Below are 19,661 nucleotides of genomic sequence, written 5' to 3'. Positions count from 1 at the left end.
CATGGTGGAAGTGTGAAGGTGCTCCGTCATGTTGGACGTACATGTGGCGTCTTGTTTCCAGAGGAACATCTTCAAGAAACTGCGGTAAGTCTTCTCGTAAAAAGTTACCGTACATCTGATCATTTATATTGCCTGGGAGAATAACGGCCCCAGTAACTCAAAAATGGCTCTGAGCACTATGGGACTTAACATCTGAGGTCATTAGTCCCCTAGAACTTAGAACTACACTACTGGCCATTAAAATTGCTACACCAAGAAGAAATGCAGATCATAAACGGGTATTCATTGGACAAATATATTATACTAGGACTGACATGTGATTACATTTTCACTCAATTTTGGTGCATAGCTCCTGAGAAATCAGTACCCAGAACAACCACATCTGTCCGTACTAACGGCCTTGATACGCCTCGGCATTGAGTCAAACAGAGCTTGGATGGCGTGTACAGGTACAGCTGCCCATCCAACTTCAACACGATACCACAGTTCATCGAGAGTAGTGACTGGCGATTGGGACGAGTCAGTTGCTCGGCCACCATTGACCAGGCGTTTTCAGTTGGGGAGAGATCTGGAGAATGAGCTGGCCAGGGCAGCAGTCGAACATTTTCTGTATCCAGAAAGGCTTGTACAGGACCTGCAACATGCGGTCGTGCATTATCCTGCTGAAATGTAGGGTTTAGCAGGGATCGAATGAAGGGTAGAGCCACGGGTCGTAACACATCTGAAATGTAACGTCCACTGTTCAAAGTGCCGTCAATGCGAACAAGAGGTGACCGTGACGTGTAACCAATGGCACCCCGTACCATCACGCCGGGTAATACGCCAGTATGGCGATGACGAATACACGCTCCCAATGTGCGTTCACCGCGATGTCGCCAAACACGGATACGACCATCATGATGCAGTAAACAGAACCTGGATTCATCCGAAAAAATGACGTTTTGCCATTCGAGCACCCAGGTTCGTCGTTGAGTACACCACCGCAGGCGCTCCTGTCTGTGATGTAGAGTCAAGGGTAACTGCAGCCATGGTCTCAGAGCTGATAATCTATGCTGCTGCAAACGTCGTCGAACTGTTCGTGCAGATAATTGTTGTCTTGCAAACGTCCCCATCTGTTGACTCAGGGATCGAGACGTGGCTGCACGATCTGTTACAGCCATGCGGATAAGATGCCTGTCATCTAGACTGCTAGTGATACGAGGCCATTGGGATCCCGCACGGCGTTCCGTATTACCCTCCTGAACCCACCGATTCCCTATCCTGCTAACAGTCAATGGATCTCGACCAACGCGAGCAGCAAAGTAGCGATACGATAAACCGTAATCGCGATAGGCTACAATTCGACCTTTATCAAAGTCGGAAACGTGATGGTACGCATTTCTCCTCCTTACGCGAGGCATCACAATAACGTTTCACCAAGCAACGCCGGTCAACTGTTTGTGTATGAGAAATCGGTTGGAAACTTTCCTCATGTCAGCACGTTGTAGCTGTCGCCACCGGCGCTAACCTTGTGTGAATGATCTGAAAAGCTAATCATTTGCATATCACAGCATCTTATTCCTGTCGGTTAAATTTCGCGTCTGTGGCACGTCATCTTCGTGGTGTAGCAATTTTAATGGCCAGTAGTGTACTTGAACCTAACTAACCTAAGGACATCACACACATCCATGCCCGAGGCAGGATTCGAGCCTGCGACCGTAGCGGTGGCGCTCTTCCAGGCTGAAGCTCCTAGAACCGCTCGACCACACCGGCCGGCCCCCAGTAACTGACTACACACCACACCACACCAGACTTTGACACTGAATCTGCGTTGAAATTGAGATAGTACAGTGGCATGGGGAATTTCGTTTGCTCAGACATACGTGTTATGCATGTTGTTGATGCCATCTCTTGTAAAGGTTGCCTCAACACTGAACATTACGAAGCGATAGAGCTACCGATTTCCATTTAACCATTTACAAAAGTGCAAATGTTTGGCACAATCGTGTGGCTCTAAATGGTGAACTTTCTGCACATGAAAAGAATACAGTCCATTCTCATGAAGAATTCTACATACCTTAGATTGTGATACGTTCTGTCGGTAGCTAGACGTCTTGTACTTGAACGAGGACTGCGCTCTACTGAATTAAGAATTTTTTCCTCTTCTTGAACGTCACGATGTCTTTCGGAGTGAATACGAATACTGGGAAGAGTACTAAATTCTAGCAATGTTCGATAAGTTCCGCTAAATGTTTTGGCACTCGGTATCCTACTATTAGGATATCGACAGTGATGTTCGGCGACAGCAGCTTTCGCATTACCATCACAGAAGCCCAAAAATGTTCACCCTCTCTCCATACTCCTGCAATGAAAACTTGTACGGCATCGCAGAGTGTGCTGTACACAAGAGACAATAACAGTAAACAGTGACTGCAGTATCAACAATGTGGTTGTTATGCAAACGTGCCACTTGCTGCACTTGTAAACTAAGACTGACCGTGTGTCCTGTGAACACAAGTGCAGTGCTCCATATACCGTGGCATGGTTTGGAGCTCTCTTGTAGCTTCTTAACTACGGATCTGATCACAGTACTGTATTTACATTTTTTTTGTTCCAAATAACCTAAGGAACAACCTCCAGCAACTGGAGGAAAACCTCATGACATCCTGTATATAGTGATAAATGAAGATATAATTTTTTCTCCAAACTTGACAACTCTGTGAAGTTGATAAAATTGAAATTCAACCCACCTCTCCTACTGAAATTAGGAAAATAATAAATTCACTTACAAGTAAAAGTTAACATGGAATCGATGGCTTTTCCAACAGAGTACTGAAAGATTGTTCCCAACAAATAAGTAGGATTCTCAGCCACATACATAGTAGCTCACTGAAACAGGGCATTCTTTCAGATAGACCGAAATACACTATTGTTAACACATTACATAAAAAAGGGGATACATGTGATTCTAACAAGTACCACCCAATCTTATTTCTGACAGCTTTATCCAAAATTCTTGAAATGATAATGTAGTCAAGAGTAACATCACGTATTTGTAAAAATGAAGTACTAACAAAATGTCAATTTGGTTTTCAGAAAGGGTTTTCAACAGAAAATGCTATATATACTTTCAGTGATCAAATATTAAGTGCATTGAATAACCGAACATCACCCATTGGGATATTTTGTGATCTCTCAAAGGCTTTTAATTGTATGACTCATGAAATTCTTCCAGATAAGAATAAGTATTGTGGTATGAGTGGGACAGTGCACAAATGGTTTAATTCATAATTAACTGGAAGAATGCACAAAATTGAAATTAACAGTACAGATAGTCCTCTAACCGCAGAGGTATCATGAATGGTGTCCCACAGGGTTCGGTCTTAGGTCCCTTGTTGTTCTTGATGTATATTAATGACTTGCCACTCTATATTCATGAAGATGCAAAGTTGTTTTTGCTGATGATACAAGTATAGTAATCACACCCAACAAGCAAGAATCAGCTGAGGAAATCGTAAATAATGTGTTTTGAAAATTAGTAAGTGGTGCTTTGCAAATGGACTCTCATTAAATTTTGAGAAAACACAGTTTAGACAATTCTGTACAGTAAATGGCGTAACACCATTGATAAATATAGACTATGAACAGAAGTCTGTTGTTAAGACAGGATTCTCAAAATTTCTGGGTGTGTGCATTGATGAGAAATTGAATTGGAAGAAACACGTCGATGATCTGCTGAAACGGTTAGGTTCAGCTACTTATTCTATTGGGGTTATTGTAAATTTTGGTGATAAACATATCAGTAAATTAGTCTACTATGTCTATTTTCATTCACTGCTATCCTATGACATCATATTTTGGGGCAATTAGTCATTAAGAGAGAAAGCATTCATTGCACAAAAGTGTGTAATCAGAATAATAGTTGGAGCCCACCCAAGATCACCTTGCAGACATTTATTCAAGGAACTCGGGATATTCACAGTACCTTCGCAATATATATATCAACTTATGAAATTTGTCATTAATAACCCATCCCAATTCAAAAATAACAGCTGAAGTACATAGCTACAACACTAGAAGAAAGAATGATATTTGCTATTCTGGATTAAATCTCACTTTGACACAGAAAGGGGTGAATTATGCTGCCACAAAAATCCATGGTCATTTGCCAAATAGTATTGAAAGTCTGACAGATAACCAACCAAAATTTAAAAGCCAATTAAAAGAATTTCTGAATGACAACTCCTTCTACTCAGTAGATCAATTCTTGGATATGAAGTAGTAACTGTGATGAAAAAAAATATAAATAAAAAATAAAATAAAAATAAAAAATTTAATTAATTATTTTGCTTATGTTAATGTGACACATTCCACTTCACTATGGAATGTTGTATTCATGATCTGTGGAATAAGGATTAATGTATGTATTAATGGATGTTAAAGAGATACTGTATAACATAGTTCAACAAGCTGTAAAATATTTTTCTAGGCCGAATTCTCATAATTACATTTCTTCAAAAACATGCTATTCAGTTCATATGTATGATTTACGTTCACTGTGGATTTATTGTAGATATTATTTAGATGAGTTAGTGAAATAAGGAGGATATAAGAGAAGTGCACTTCCTTCTTAGTGTTATGAAGTGCTATTTTTCTGCATGTACAACCCGAAATGAAAAAACTATTTTCAGTAAGCATTAAAAGTAATGTCTTGATCTCACGTTTTTGTCATTAATTTTTATTTTTTTTCTGGAAAGTGATCCAAGAACTGAACCCATATCTGTGGGAGACAAGTGTGTATAAATGTTTCAAAAATATAAATTTGCTTTAATTGCAGTGTGTGGCACTGGCATATTATTCATGTGAAGTTACAGAACAGCACTCAGTTATTTAGTTTGTTGCTATTTTTGAGCAATATGGCTGAAGTTCCCACTAGTCTCTTGGAAAATAGGGAAGACTGAAATGATAGTCAGAGCCCAAAACATGAAGAGAAAAAAATCCTTAATTGGTAAACTACACTGTTCCTGCTATGCAGAGATGCAATCATGGTGATACAAATGTACATTAGTGAAGAAGAACACCAGAAAAAATGGCTCATGATTAAGCTATACGAGGCACTTGTAAAAGCTTGTATAGTAAATTTTTATTCAGATTTGGTACGATCACAGAAATTATGTAGAATGACAGTAATATATGCGGCGAAAATAGCTTAAAGGTTAAGAATCCAGTCCACAGAAAGCTATAGACATATAATAACAATCCAAGTAATTACTGTCGTGAAGGTCTACTTCAATACTACACTTTTTACTCGGAGTATGACGTCAGGGGTCAAAGCAGGCGGGTGGAATCAGACCATGCTCTACACTCAATTTCTTATAAGGAAGAAACGTAGTCCTTCTCTCAAAGACTACATTTCTTTCCTTTGGTCTGATATTCTTAGTATTAGCCATACATCTCACTGGATATTCTGTGTTAGCCTACAAATAAATCGCTAGTTAATGTGTACCGCAAAACTCTGAAATACCAAATTTGAGTTTTGTTAAATAAAACTAGAGTACTGTTCAACCACAGTTCATAAAATGTGAAGTTGCATATGTTGTTAATCCAAATTTGTTTTATCCACGAACGAAGGCTACTATTCAAACAGTACTGCTTACTTCAGTATTGTATTACGTTAACCATACATGTAAATACCCCTTTGTTTTTTGTTTTTTTCGCAGTTGAGGCAACTTTAAAAAATGCTAATACTAATATCTCAGAAATGCATGTGCACTGCCTGAGGAAAAGTGAGAAAACATATTTCCATGACAATGTAACAATAATTGTGACACAAAACATATTCTCAGTCAAAATTAGTTGTTTCTTTGCTTTGATCTCCTTAAAAAGTTAAAATTTTTCCAGGTAATATGGGCGAGCAGAGATGAAAATGATTATTCTGTGCAATCTGTAATAATGAGCAAAAACACTGAATATCAGCTTATACGTAAAAGAGCAATTCTATACTGCCACGTTCCCCGTTGCGTCTTAGAAACATCGCTTATCTCGGCAAGATCACACAGATAACACTACATTACGTGAGTATTATTTTAAATTCTAGGTAGAAATTATTTGAAAATACTGACAATTAAGTTTATTTTGCTGTACAACATATCTGTGAGAATTACATATTACGTTTTCCATCTGTTCCAGAGACACTAAACGTCAACGCCAGTCTCAGTTCATACGAATGCCACCAGAAGGCAGCGCTAGCAAGCTACAGAACACGCCCAGCCATCGCATGACGTTACTCGTCTGTTTCTTCTGAAGGTTGAATTGCATTGGTTTGAGACGAAAGCAATTTAACGTCACAGTGTCGTTCGAGAGTCTGGAAGGGTATGAGGCTTAGTCCAGTGAACATAGTGCAGTTGTCGAACAGAGCAGAAGCGGTAAACTGATCTTTCGTTGTGATCGTTTGTTATTTTCACAAGTTCGCACGTCGGTGAGTGTCTGTGTGGTTAGGAGTGACATTATTTTCCGTGAATATACTGACTAAACTGTAGGGAAAGTTCAAGTAGGACATGGTTACGTGCGCCTGACGGAAGGTCAGACATAGACGTTAATTCGCATAGGTCTAAAAAATGGCTGAGAAGTCAGCGAAGTGGACGTTGTTTTGTGTAGTAGTCGCGCAGATTCTCTCTGTGGCCCTGTCTTCGGATCACCATTGCGTGTGGTACGGTGTTTGCGGAATTGGTGAAGATGGTAGATTCAAGAACTGCCCGTACGATGGGGCTGCGAAACTGCTGGATTCCGAAGGTCAGAAACTGTTACAGAAATGGTGCCCGCATTTCAAAACAATGGATACCTGCTGTGATACCGCCCAACTCAAGAACATGGACACTGGTATAACGCTGGCTGCAAACTTCCTTCAGAGGTGCCCGTCTTGTATGACCAACCTTATTAGGCACATTTGTGAATTCACATGTTCTCCAGAGCAGAGCAGGTTTGTTGAAGTTGCTGATCTAGGAGCTTTACATAACGGGACTGAGTATGTGAATGGCATAAATGTGTATGTGACCGAGAAGTATCTTTCTGGTACTTACAATTCATGTCGTGGCGTCTCTGTACCTGCCACAGGGCAGCTCGCTTTTGATCTAATGTGTGGTGAATGGGGGTCCAGTCGATGTTCTGCACAGAAGTGGTTCCACTTCATGGGTGACGCTGAAGGAAATCCCTTTGTTCCCCTGCAGATGAATTACATCTCAAATAACGTGCCAGTGGGGTACGAAGCCATGGATCCCCCCTTGATCCCGTGCAACGTGAGTGCCGCACCAGGAGTGCCGCCATGTAGCTGTGTGGACTGCGAAGCTAGCTGTCCAGCTCCACCCCCAGAGAAGCCGGCGGTAGAACCCTTTACTCTGTTGGGGAATGACGGAATGGCCGTGACTATGTCCATAGTCTTCTGTATTGGTGTGGCAGTATTCCTTCTGGGGTTGTACTGCTGCAGTGCAAGGAATCGCAGCAACATTGCCAGCCTGATGATGGGAGAGGGTGCAGACCCTGTGGGTCAGCGACTGGCGGGCTTGGACCAGTCTCGTATAGCTCTTGGTGCTGACGAAGAGGACAGCCCCTTGCGCTCAAAGCGGTCCAGTGTGGCAAGTGCAGAGGGAGCTGTCGTGCCCAGGCAAGTGGGACCAGAAAATGCCTCGTATGTGGAGAAGGTGGGGGCAGCGATGGACAGGTTACTGGAGGATTTGTTCAGACATCTGGGCGTGTACTGTGCTACAAAACCTTGGCTCGTGCTGTTCCTTGGACTGTGTGTGCTGGTTGGACTAGGACATGGCATTAAGTATATGAAGGTGAGTTTCTCAGAGTGCATCATATTTAATGCAGAAAAATCTTTAAGATACTACCAATAATTTTGAACTCCTCATTTAATTATAAATATTTATGTGAAATTAAGTTGCCCTTATTTTTTGTAGACTTAAGTTTTTTAAGTAACACCATAATGTTATATTTATAGTGGGGTACAGCTGATATCTGAAGCACACTAGATCTATTAGTATAAGGCAAGTTTACGCTGCATCTGAGAACTGCCTCCTGTACCGTCACTAGAGCCCGCACAGAAACATATTTTTTTCCTAATTGTGAGCAGCAGCAGAACAATACATTTAGACAAATGCAGGTTGTACTGGGTGCAGAACATAACTCAATTTCAAAACAGCAAGAAAATAACAGTATGGTTTGTGTTTGGAATCTGACAGGAAGTGAACATTTGCCCAAGAGAAAATGCCGCAATGGGCCTATATACGTTTGTTCAGAATCAGGTTTCTTTGTGGGACCAGTTTCATTCTTTGGACTTGCATTCTGTATTGAACTAAAAAAATTGGTGGGAGGACAAGATTGGAAATACAGTGGTTTCACTTACTGTGTTTTTCCTTTTAACAAACTGTTAAAAATATACAGTTAATAATTTGTATAAAATTTGTTGTGTAGGAAATAAGGAGCCTTTTGCCATATGCTTTGTTTTATAAACCATAATGCTGATAGTGATTTCTTGTTAAAAATTAAAGGGTTGGCTCTATAGTGCTAGTAATCTTAGGGCGTTATGGAAGTGTCAGATTCCACCTGTTTGCTCTGACCCGTGACATCATCAGTATGCGAAAATGCGTACAATCAGCATATATAAAATGGCAACAATTTCATCACTACATACACATGCCAACAAACGTGAGAAAACATAAAAACGACAAGAGTGTCTCACTACAACAATAAAATAAAACTGATGGGATAACCATGGCAAAGAAGGGGTTTAGGGTGGAGATAATCTAAATATATAACAATACAAACCACCACATCCCAAACAAATATTATAATAGAAATCTCAGCTTGCGTCAAGATGCTACAGCTACAAAACAAACAGGAATCATACACTTCACTCGACATACATAGATTTACTTACATTCTAATTGATTCATAATGAGGAGGTCCTCCAGTTTGTAGAAAATGTCAAAAAAGCAATACATAAAAATATTTAGAACTAAAACAAATAAGCTAATGTGCACTCCACAGGTCCAAGTGGAATGATTCAAATTTTATTATTATTTTAGTGAACACTATGAGAGGATCATTTTACAACACTCATTTACTAAGATTGCATTAATGCTCTGAATTTAAAATTTAAAAAAATTCTTTATAAGGTAATGTACTATAAAATCAGTTGGTTCTGCTGAGAAAGTCATCAATGGAGTAAGAGGCGTTGACCACCAATGAGTCCTTTAGGCTTCTCTTAACCTGAATTTCATTGGTTGTTAAGCTTTTATGGCTTCTGGCAAGTTATTGAAAATGTGTGTTCCTGAATAATGCACACATTTTTGTACAACAGTAAGTGACTTTAAATCCCTGTGAAGATTATTCTTATTTCTAGTATGATTGCATGAGCTGTTGGTTTGAAAAAGTTATATATTTTTAATGGCAAATTTCATTAAGGAATAAATATATTGGAAAGCAGTAGTTAGTATACCTAGTTCGCTAAACAGGCCTCTGCTGGATGTTCTTGAGTTCACATCACATATAACTCTTACTGCATGTTTTTTAGCCCAGAAAACTTTAGCTTGGCTTGGTGAATTATCTCAAAAAGATAATCCCATATGACATTATGGAGTGAAAGTTAATATGCCAGCTTTTTCATTTTTATATCCACTATATCTGACAGAATTTGCATTTCAAATAGAGATTTGTTTAGATGCTTCAGCAGTCCTGTGGTGTACTCTTCCCAGTTGAATTTATCATCAAGCTGTAATCTCAAGAATTTAACACTGTCCACTTCTTCTATCTGCTTGTCATCATATGTTAGGCATATACTCGAGGGGCACCCCTTATAAGTTCTGAACTGCATGGAGCATGTTTTTTTGAATTTTAGTGACAAAGAATGGGCTAGGAACCAGTGGTTAATGTCTACAAATATTGTATTAGCCGATCTTTCTAATACTACACTTGATTTGCTATTTATTGCAATGTTTGTATCATCAGCAAACAAAAGAAACTGGGTATCTGATAATGGTACTGATAAAAGGTCATTGATATACACAAGAAAAGTGACCTAAGATGGAACTTTGTGGGACCCCACATGTAATTAGTTCCCAGTTGGATGATGCCTGATTGCTTAATATGTGTCTCTTTCCTAATAACACCCTTTGTTTTCTGCCAGAGATATAAGGTTTGAACAATTTTGCAGCATTTCCTATTACACCATAATATTCTAATTTACTTAAAAGGAAATTGTGATTTATACAGTGAAATGCCTTTGACAGATCGCAAAATATACCAGTTTCCTGCAATTTTTTGTCTATTGAAGTATGTACATTTTCACTGTAAGTGTAGATAGCCTTCTCAATATCAGGACCCTTTAGAAATCTGAACTGAGACATTGACAATATGTTATTTGTGATAAGGTGCTTATAAAGCGGGTTATACATTACCTTTTCTAAAATTTGAGAATGCTGGCAGAAGTGAAATTGGACAGAAATTTGCCGCTATTTCTTTATCTCACTTCTTAAACAGTGGCTTACCTTCAGCATATTTTAGCCATTCAGGAAATATTCCACTGGTTAACGACTGGTTACACAGATAGCTTAATATGTTACTTAACTCAGAATCACATTCTTTAGTTAACTTTGTTGATATTTCATCATACCCAGTAGATGTTTTTGATTGTGATGTTTTTTGATGGACATTACTTCTGCTGGGGTAGTGAGGGTCAAACTCATATTACGGAAGTTACTTGAAATGTCTGGTCTGAGGTATCCCACGGCAGCATCTACAGAATGTGACAACTCCATCTTTTCAGTAACAGTTATAAAATGTTTGTTAAAAAGTTGTGCAACACTATACACGTCTGTCACCAATGTATCATTTACTGTTAATGCTACACTGCCGTTTGTGAAAAGGGGAACACCGAGAAGGAATTACTCGAATAACGCCACACTTGGCGGAAGTGGCGTCGGGTGTGCAAGCAATAAGTGATACGTTTTGCAGCGATATGATGTACACGTGTCAGCCTGACAGGGTCGGTGTTGCACCTAGTGTAGTCGGTACAGAGCTGCCACACAAGTTGGAAACAATACAGTGAGTACCAGTATGCCTCATAAACATCAAAGGGAGCTATATTAGCATGTGAGAGAGTTGGAACAGAGCAGAATGATCAGTCTTCGGGAAACAGGGTTGTCATTCCATGACATTTCGGCTCGCACAGGGCATGCTGCTATGGTGTGTGTGTGTGTGTGTGTGTGTGGAAGCAGTGGGTAGAGGAAGGTCGTATATAGTGACGAGCGGGAACTGGACAACGGAACATGACCATAGCACAGGATGACCGTCATATTCTCCACATGACCATACAGTGTCATCCACAGTGTTGGCGTGTCGCTGGAGCACTGCAACATGTGTGAACTTGTCTGCATCAACGGTTCATCGCCATCTGCTGCAGTTTGGACTCGCTGCAAGCATGCCATTTCATTGACTTCCATTGTCCAAAAACCACAAGCTCCTCCGACTGCAATGGGCACATGAATACCGCCACTGGGGTGCTGAGTGGCAACATGTAATCTTTTCCGATGAGTCCCGCTTTGTGTCCTACAGTGATGGCTGCATACATGTCCAGCAGTACTGTGGTGAGTGCAACCTGGAGGGCTGCATTATTGTGCGGCATGGCGGACAAACACCAGGTGTGATGGTTTGGGGTGCCGTTGGTTACAATAACTGATATCGCCTCGTACATATTGCGGGCACTTTGAACAGCGACAGGTACCTAACTGAGGTTGTGGATCCTGAGGTACTCCCCTGCTTCAGGCAGCTCCACAGGCCACATTTCAACACGACAGTGCCTGGCCACATATTGTGAGAAATGTACAGGCCTTCTTCGAAGAGCGATGGGTACCATTGCTTCCCTGGCCTGCATGTTTGCCAGACATGTCGCCCATCGAACATGGTTGGTCGGCACCCAGCGCGTCATGGTCCTCTAGTAGCTGGCTTCGTGGATTTGTGGGCTCAGATACAATCTGCGTGGAGGGAAATCCCTCAGGAATGTATTCAGGACCTCATCAATTCAATGTGGTGGCGTATAGCAGCTGTAGTTGAAACGTATGGTGGCTTCATGACGTACTGACTAGGGCTCAAAGGACATGTACAGGTTTGAAAAGGCGATCATTTGTTACTTGTCATGTACCTAACCAGTGGTATTAAATTAATTGAATTCGTGCCTTTTCTTCTTGGTGTTGCAGTTTCCACAAACTGTAGCGTATTTTCCCCATCATGTCTGGTTCTACCGGTCTCCCCCTTCACTATATCCGATATTGTCTTTATTTTGTTATCTGACATGACTATCTTTTCCTTGTAATGTATTTGCTTGGATGTCCATGTTACAGTCTTTAATATTTTGCAGTATTTCTTGTAATGTGCTATAGCATCAACATCAGAACAGTTTTAATTCTGTTTTACTAGATACTTCTATTCCGTTAGTAATCCATTGCTTCTTTGTGGACTTTGCTCTAACCTTGGTTAGTTTTGGGGAAAACAGTGTTCAAATAAGGTAAGCACTTTATTGACAAAAGTGTATTTTTCATTCATGCCATGAGCACTGTCAATGTCACTTCTGTGAATGCCTCTGAGAAGTGTCCTAAAATCAATTTTTGGCTTATTGATTACCCTCTTGAGTTCAGATTTAACAGATTTTATATCATGTTCAATATTAACATTTAACAGAAGGAACTTCATGTCAGGGTCTGAGAGATCATTGACTATTGGTTTTGTAATATACATTTGTTCATTGAACTTTTCTATAAAGATATCAATGGCTGTTTGTGAGCAATTGGCTACACTAGTTGGATTTTTACAGTGGGAATTAAGTTGAATGATAGTGTTACTATTGGGAGAGTCTTTAAGGGAACTACATTGAAGTCACCAGCAACCACTATTTATTTGTTTTTGGTTGTTAAATGGGCCAGTACAGCTTCAAGGTGGTTTACGAAGAGATTAAAGTTACCTGCTGGTGCTCGATATACACTCAATATTATGAAGGATTTATTGTGAAATTCTACTTCTGTTCCACATGCTTCCATATGCTGTTCTAGGCAAAATTTATGAATGTCTATGTTCTTAAATTTGACAGTTCCTGATGAATTTGGCAACTCCTCCTTTCTCCATTTCTGCTCTACAAATGTGCGGTGCTAACCTAAATCCTGTAACACTTAAAAGTTCAAACAAGGCTCATGATATAAAAAAACCAACATCTGGAATTCCGAAAAGTGGAATCGGACATTCTGTTTGACCAGTATAGCCCAAATTAAGGCCTTGATACCAAAAAATGAACACCCCAAACTATGAAGAGTGGAATTGGACATTCCCCTTCGCCTATATAGCACAAATGAAGCCCTCAGTAAAAAAAGCCAATACCTACAACTAAAAAAAGTGGAATTGGACATTTGCTCAAAGCAGCTCTAAATATCTACTGGTAAACCATAGATACAATAACAACTAAAAATTTCATACACCTGCATAAGTCAAGACACCACTGAAACCAAAACCCCAACTACTCCAAAACCCATAAACCTCCATATTCACTAGATCAATTAAAACACAGTAGAAATACCATAACTATATAACAAACAAAACATCAGTTACTGTAGAATAAAACCAAAACAAAAATTACTTACCAACAAAAGCTAGCGCTCTCTCTCTCTCTCTCTCTCTCTCTGTCTGTCTGTCTGTCTCTCTGTCTGTCTGTCTGTCTGTGTGTGTGTGTGTGTGTGTGTGTGTGTGTGTGTGTGTGTTCTCTAGCAACTGAGACCACACTGCAGTCGTGTTATCTATTTTTGACAAAGGCCTTACTGGCTGAAAGATTTGTGTCAGGCTTTTTATTGTGCCTATCTGCAACTCATCATCACTGCTGCAGTGAGTAGCAACTTTCCTTTCCATAATATTGTTAGAATCCCGCAGAAATTGTTACATTTGTTAAAAAAGAAAACTTAATTTAGGATTGTATATGGAAATTCATTTATCAACTGCTAAAAAATAAATTTAGAATTTTAATATAGTATTTTGTAACTAAAACTTAATTGGAAGGGGGGGGGGGGTTGAAGGAAATGGAGTTTAGTAATTTAATTCAGTTCTAAGCTGTTATTCAATGTTAAGTTTGATTATCTAGAGGATCATCTTTCTACTTTTAACAGAATCCAAAACTTCATATTCTACATCGTATGAATGGGGCTCTCTTAAGATGATCGGCAAAGGTTGAGTTGTTCTTTTGTAACTTGATGTCTCATGTTTAGAAAAGCTAATTGCTACAGCTCAGCCTGGCTAATCAATAATACTGTCCCACAGTGCTTCATGTGATTTTAGACTAGCACCTCTTTCCAAGAGTTGTATGTTTGTGTCATTCAGTTGTCACCATAAAATGGCATCATAACCCAAAAGCACATTTTTAACCAAATTAATATAATTTTGCAGAACATTCTGAAGTGTTTCCACTTTAATATTGATGGAACAATTAAATTTAGAATCATTTTAAGGCTGGAATGGGAAGTTTGGTATGGAAATGACATGGATGGAAGAAAGAAAAAGACTTGGGAAGAAGATGAAATTTTAGAAAAATAGTAAACAGCTAAGAAAGAAGAGACTGCAGTTGTGTGAACCCAGTTCAACAAGAATATAAATATATTTTTTAAAGCCAAACAGAGCACATATGAACTATTCATGCATCCTACTGAAAGTTATTCATAAATTTGTATGCAATGGCCCCTAAAATGCTATATTCTAAAAATGAATGGCCTATTTCTGATGGACATTATCTGCAGTAACAGGAGCCCAAAGGTATCATTAGTTTTTGCCCTAAACTTTATCCAAGTAACGAAAAGAAATAAATACAATCAGAGAAATCAAAAGTAAATAATTCAGGAGTAAGGGTAAGAACGAATACCATAGCAGAGGTGTTGAGTTGACAGCTCAGTTCCTCTGCTATTCAGTGGTTGGTACCTTTATCCTAGAGTTGTTTACATTCTGCCAGAACTTTCTATATTGTATTCGAAAGGGAAATTATTTAGTAATAAAAATTTAGAGCTGTCTGCAAGCCGCAGTTTGGGAGAAAAGGTAATGTAGCCGGTGTTACTCTAAAGAAAATTAAATATTTTCTGTATAAACTACCTATTACCCAGTTAGGTCCTGCAAGGGCTGGGAAATATTTCCTTGATACAGGAAAAAGTGGTCTTTCAGTAATAAGATACCACCATGGTTTCTACGGACCTCAATATGCTAAGTGTTGGAGAGTTCTATATTCAACTAATGAGGCCTTGTACATTAAGATGCTCTAATGGGTGACAACATTGCACTTGAAATTTTTCTATGGCAATTTTAGCGTCAGATTTCAGAGACTAATGAGTCTCTCGACAAAGCAGCTCACTCTGAGAACTGTGATTGAAGTCTCGATCCTTTTTTACGAACTCTGTGGTCCGCGTAACTGTTAATTTGTTAAGATAGTGGCAGCAGAGGATCAAGTTGGTAAAAGGACGAGGGCTAGTAAAAATCCTTGGGTAACAGAAGAAATATTGAATTTAATTGATGAAAGGAGAAAATACAAAAATGCGGTAAGTGAAGCAGGCAAAAAGGAATACAAACATCTCAAAAATGAGATCGACAGGAAGTGCAAAATGGCTAAGCAGGGATGGCTAGAGGACAAATGTAAGGATGTAGAGGCTTATCTCACGAGGGGTAAGATAGATACTGCCTACAGGAAAATTAAAGAGACCTTTGGAGAAAAGAGAACCACTTGCATGAATATCAAGAGCTCAGATAGAAACCCAGTTCTAAGCAAAGAAGGGAAAGCAAAAAGATGGAAGGAGTATATAGAGGGTCTATACAGGGGCGATGTTCTTGAGGACAATATTATGGAAATGGAAGAGGATGTAGATGAAGATGAAATGGGTGATATGATACTGCGTGAAGAGTTTGACAGAGCACTGAAAGACCCGAGTCTGGACGAAGATCAGATGTCTGGGTACCAGACCCCAATAGGTGTCCCTGGACTTAATATCAATGGAGTGTTGTCTACCGACACAAATGCAATTGCCAAGAACTTTGCTGAGCACTGTGCTCAAGCCTCTGCATTGGAGAATTACCCCACAATCTTTCTCACCCTCAAATAGCGGATGGAAGGGAACTCCTCTCATTCACTGCACGTCACAGTGAACCATATAACGCTCCATTGTCTGAGTGGGAGATCCTCAGTGCCCTTGCACATTGCCCCAACACAGCTCCTGGTCCAGATCGGATCCACAGTCAGATGATTAAACATCTCTCGTCGGACTACCACCGACATCTCATCATTTTCAATCAGATGTGGTGTTTTCCTGTTGCAATGGCAGGAGAGTACCATCATTCCAGTGCTCAAACCTGGTAAAAACCTACTTGATGTGGATAGCTACTGGCCCATCAGCCTCACCAGCATTCTTTGTAGGCTGTTAGTACATACGGTAAGTTGGCGGTTGTGTTGGCTCCAGGAGTCACAGGGTCTACTGGCTCCATGCCAGGGCACTTCCTGCCAGGGTCGCTCTACCACTGATAATCTGGTGTCCCTCGAGTTTGTTATCTGTACAGTCTTTTCCAGACGCCAACACCTGCTTGCAATCTTTTTCAATTTAAGGAAAGCTTATGACATGCCCTGGTGACATCATATCCTTGCCCTTTTATATGAGAAGGGTCTCCAGAGCCCACTCCAGATTTTTATGTCCAAGCCAGTGCCTCCCATAACCCCCCCCCCATATCCAGGAGAATGGAGTCCTGCAAGGCTCCATATTGAGTAGTGTGTCTCTATTTCTAGTGGCCATTAACACTGTAGCAGCAGCTGTAGGGCTGTCCATCTCACCTTCTCTGTAAGCAGATGACGTTTGCATTTCCTACTGCTCCTCCAGTACTGGTGTTGTTGAGCAGTGCCTACAGGGAGCCATCCACAAGGCACAGTAAGGGCTCTTGGGCTCTAGCCCACTTCTGTTGGAGTCGTACCATTCATCTGGAACCTGAACTTTACCTTAATGACGATCCACTCACATTAGTGGAGGCATATTGATTCTTAAGACTGGTTTTCGATGTTCGATTGACTTTTCTTCCTCATCTTAATCACCTTAAGTGGAAGTGCTGGACACACTTCAGTGCCCTCCTCTGCCTGAGCAACACCAACTAGGATGCAGATCACTCTACAGTGAGGCAGCTATACAGAATCCTTGTTCAATACCGCCTTCACTATGGGAGTATGGTTTACGGTTCAGCAGCGCCCTTAGCATGGCAGTTACTAGACCCAGTGCGCCACTGCGGAGTTTGACTAGGGACAGGAGCTTTTAGGATGAGTCCAGTGACCAGCATACTGGTAGGGTCTGGAGTCATTCCATTATAGATCAGGTATGCACAACTGCTCACCAGTTACATCACACACATTTGTAGCTTCCTGAGCATCCAAATTACAGTCTCCTTTTCCCGACCACCGCAGTTCATCTCCTGCATTGGTGGCCCAGGTCAGGGCTTAAAATTGCCGTTCGCGTCTGATCCCTTCTGTCTGAACTAGTCCTTCCCTTTATCACCTCTACTCGAGGTCCATTCACGTACACCTCCTTGCTGTAGACCTAGGCCAAAGCTTTGTACCTTTTGCATGGCCCTAAGGATGCAGTTAACGTCGTGGCTCTCTGCTGTCACTTCCTCTCGATACTTGACATGTCCCAGGACTCTGAAGTGGTTTACGCCGACAGCTCGATGGCTGACGATCACATTGGCTTCACTTATGTTCACAGAGGACATATTGAACACCACTCCTTGCCAGATGGCAGCAGTGTTTTCACTGCATAGATGGCGGCCATATCTGGTGCTCTTGAGGACATCCGTTCATGCCCTGATGAGCCGTTTACTCTCTGTAGTGACTCCTTGAACAGCTTACAAGCTAACGACCATTGCTACCCTCGCCATCCTTTGGTGGAGCTCATCTATGCCCTGGAACGGTCCAGTCGTTCAGTTGTGTTTGTCTCAACACCAGGATGTGTCAGAATCCCAGGCAATGAACATGCTGACAGACTGGCTTCGCAGAAAACATTTCTAGAGATCGACGTCCCTGTAACTGACCTGCATTCGTTCTTACGCCGCTAGATTTTTCGGCTCTGGCAGATGGAATGGTGTAACCTCAGTACACACAACAAACTGTGTGTCATTAAGGAGACTACAGATGTGTGGTAGTCCTCAATGCGGGCCTCTTGCAGGGACTCTGGTTATCTGCCAGCTCCACATTGGCGATGCTTGGGTGACCCAAGGCTCTCCCCTGCGCTGTGAAGACCCACCTCAGTGTCAGTGCAGTGCCCGGTTGATAGTGGCCCATATTCTGTTGCGCTGTCCTACTTTGGCTGCCCTGTGACATAATCTTCAGTTACTGGACTCGTTACCATTAATTTTAGCTGATGTCGTCTCAACGGTTGATTTAGTTTTATGTTTTATACGTGAGGGTGGGTTTTATAATTTATCTAAGTTTTACCTCATATCCTTTGCACCTATGTGTCCCCCACCCTAGAGCTTTTAGGCTGGAGGTTTTAAAGGGTTGCAGAGTGGCTGGCTTATCCTTTTTATTCTGATGATCAGCCAGCCATGATCATCTGTTCTTGTTTTCATCCCTTCTACCTGTTTCTTGTGTGTCTCAGTGGTTTTCTAGTCCTATTTTGTCCATTGTGTTTGTTGCCCTTCTGTCATTCTTGTGGCTTTCCCTTTCTCTCATTTTTGTGTTGTCTCACCCTTGTGGAATTGTTTTAATAGGAACAAGGAACAGATGAACTATCTGTTTGGTCCCTTCCCCCTCTTTAAACAAACCAACCAACTAACTACATTAATCAACCTGCTTTCGATCTGAGAATTTCAACAGTAAGCCACACTGTAATGCAGAACACCTCTTTTGCACTGTGTGCCACTGAAGTCTGTAGTGCACCTTTGTAGGAGGAATGTCACTTTTTAGTGACGTGGAATGTGACAGTTTAACAAAAGATGTCTTCACGTGACATAATTCAGTTTCTTAAAATAATTGTAAAATTAGTAATTCATATCTAAAAGTTACCTGTTGAGTAGGATTTGTCATTCAAGATATGTTTATAATCCTGGTTGGCTACCTGTCAGACTTTTGGCGCTATTTGGTAAGTGACCAAAGACTTTTGTGGCAGTACAAGTAATTTACCCTTTACTGTGCCAAAGTTAACTTTCACCCAGAAAAGTGAAGATCAGCCTTTCAATTAGTGTTGTAGCTGCACACATTGCTATTGCTTTTGAATTGGAATGGGTTATTAACAACAAATTTCATAAGTGAGTATATTCTGAAGTTACTGTGAATATTCAGAGTTCCTTAAATAAAGTCGGCAAGATGATCTCGCGTGGGCTCCAGCTGTTGCTATGATTACAAGTTTGTGTGCAATGAATACTTATCGCTTAATAATGAATTACCTCAAAGTATTATGCCGCATGAGAACAGTGAATGAAAATAGGCATAGTAAGCTAATTTACTAATATGTTTACCACCAACATTTGTAATAACCCTAATAGTGCAGGTAGCTGAACTCAAACATTTCAGCAGATCATCATTATGTTTCTTCCAATTCAATTTCTCATCAATGCAAACGCCCAAAAATTTTCAATATTCTGCC

The 19,661-nt window shown here is 40.6% G+C and overlaps 1 protein-coding gene across 2 annotated transcripts in view; it reads left to right on the top strand.

Annotated features, from left to right (window-relative positions):
- Window positions 1–6,292: 6,292 nt before the first annotated feature.
- The window catches only part of LOC124552242 (NPC intracellular cholesterol transporter 1-like), a 59,867-nt gene continuing 46,498 nt past the window's right edge, over window positions 6,293–19,661 (top strand). Inside the window, exon 1 of one of the 2 annotated variants that reach the window (XM_047126524.1) lies at window positions 6,293–7,814. In XM_047126524.1, coding sequence (XP_046982480.1) covers window positions 6,597–7,814 — 1,218 coding nt within the window. In that variant the 5' untranslated portion in view covers window positions 6,293–6,596. The remainder of the gene's footprint in view (window positions 7,815–19,661) is intronic. The other variant, XM_047126525.1, reaches the window with a different exon arrangement.

The sequence above is a fragment of the Schistocerca americana genome, chromosome 10 (genome assembly GCF_021461395.2).
Source record: "Schistocerca americana isolate TAMUIC-IGC-003095 chromosome 10, iqSchAmer2.1, whole genome shotgun sequence".
Taxonomy (NCBI): Eukaryota; Metazoa; Arthropoda; class Insecta; order Orthoptera; family Acrididae; genus Schistocerca; species Schistocerca americana.
The sequence above is the reverse complement of the archived record's forward strand: the minus strand, read 5'-3'. Positions and strand labels throughout refer to the sequence as shown.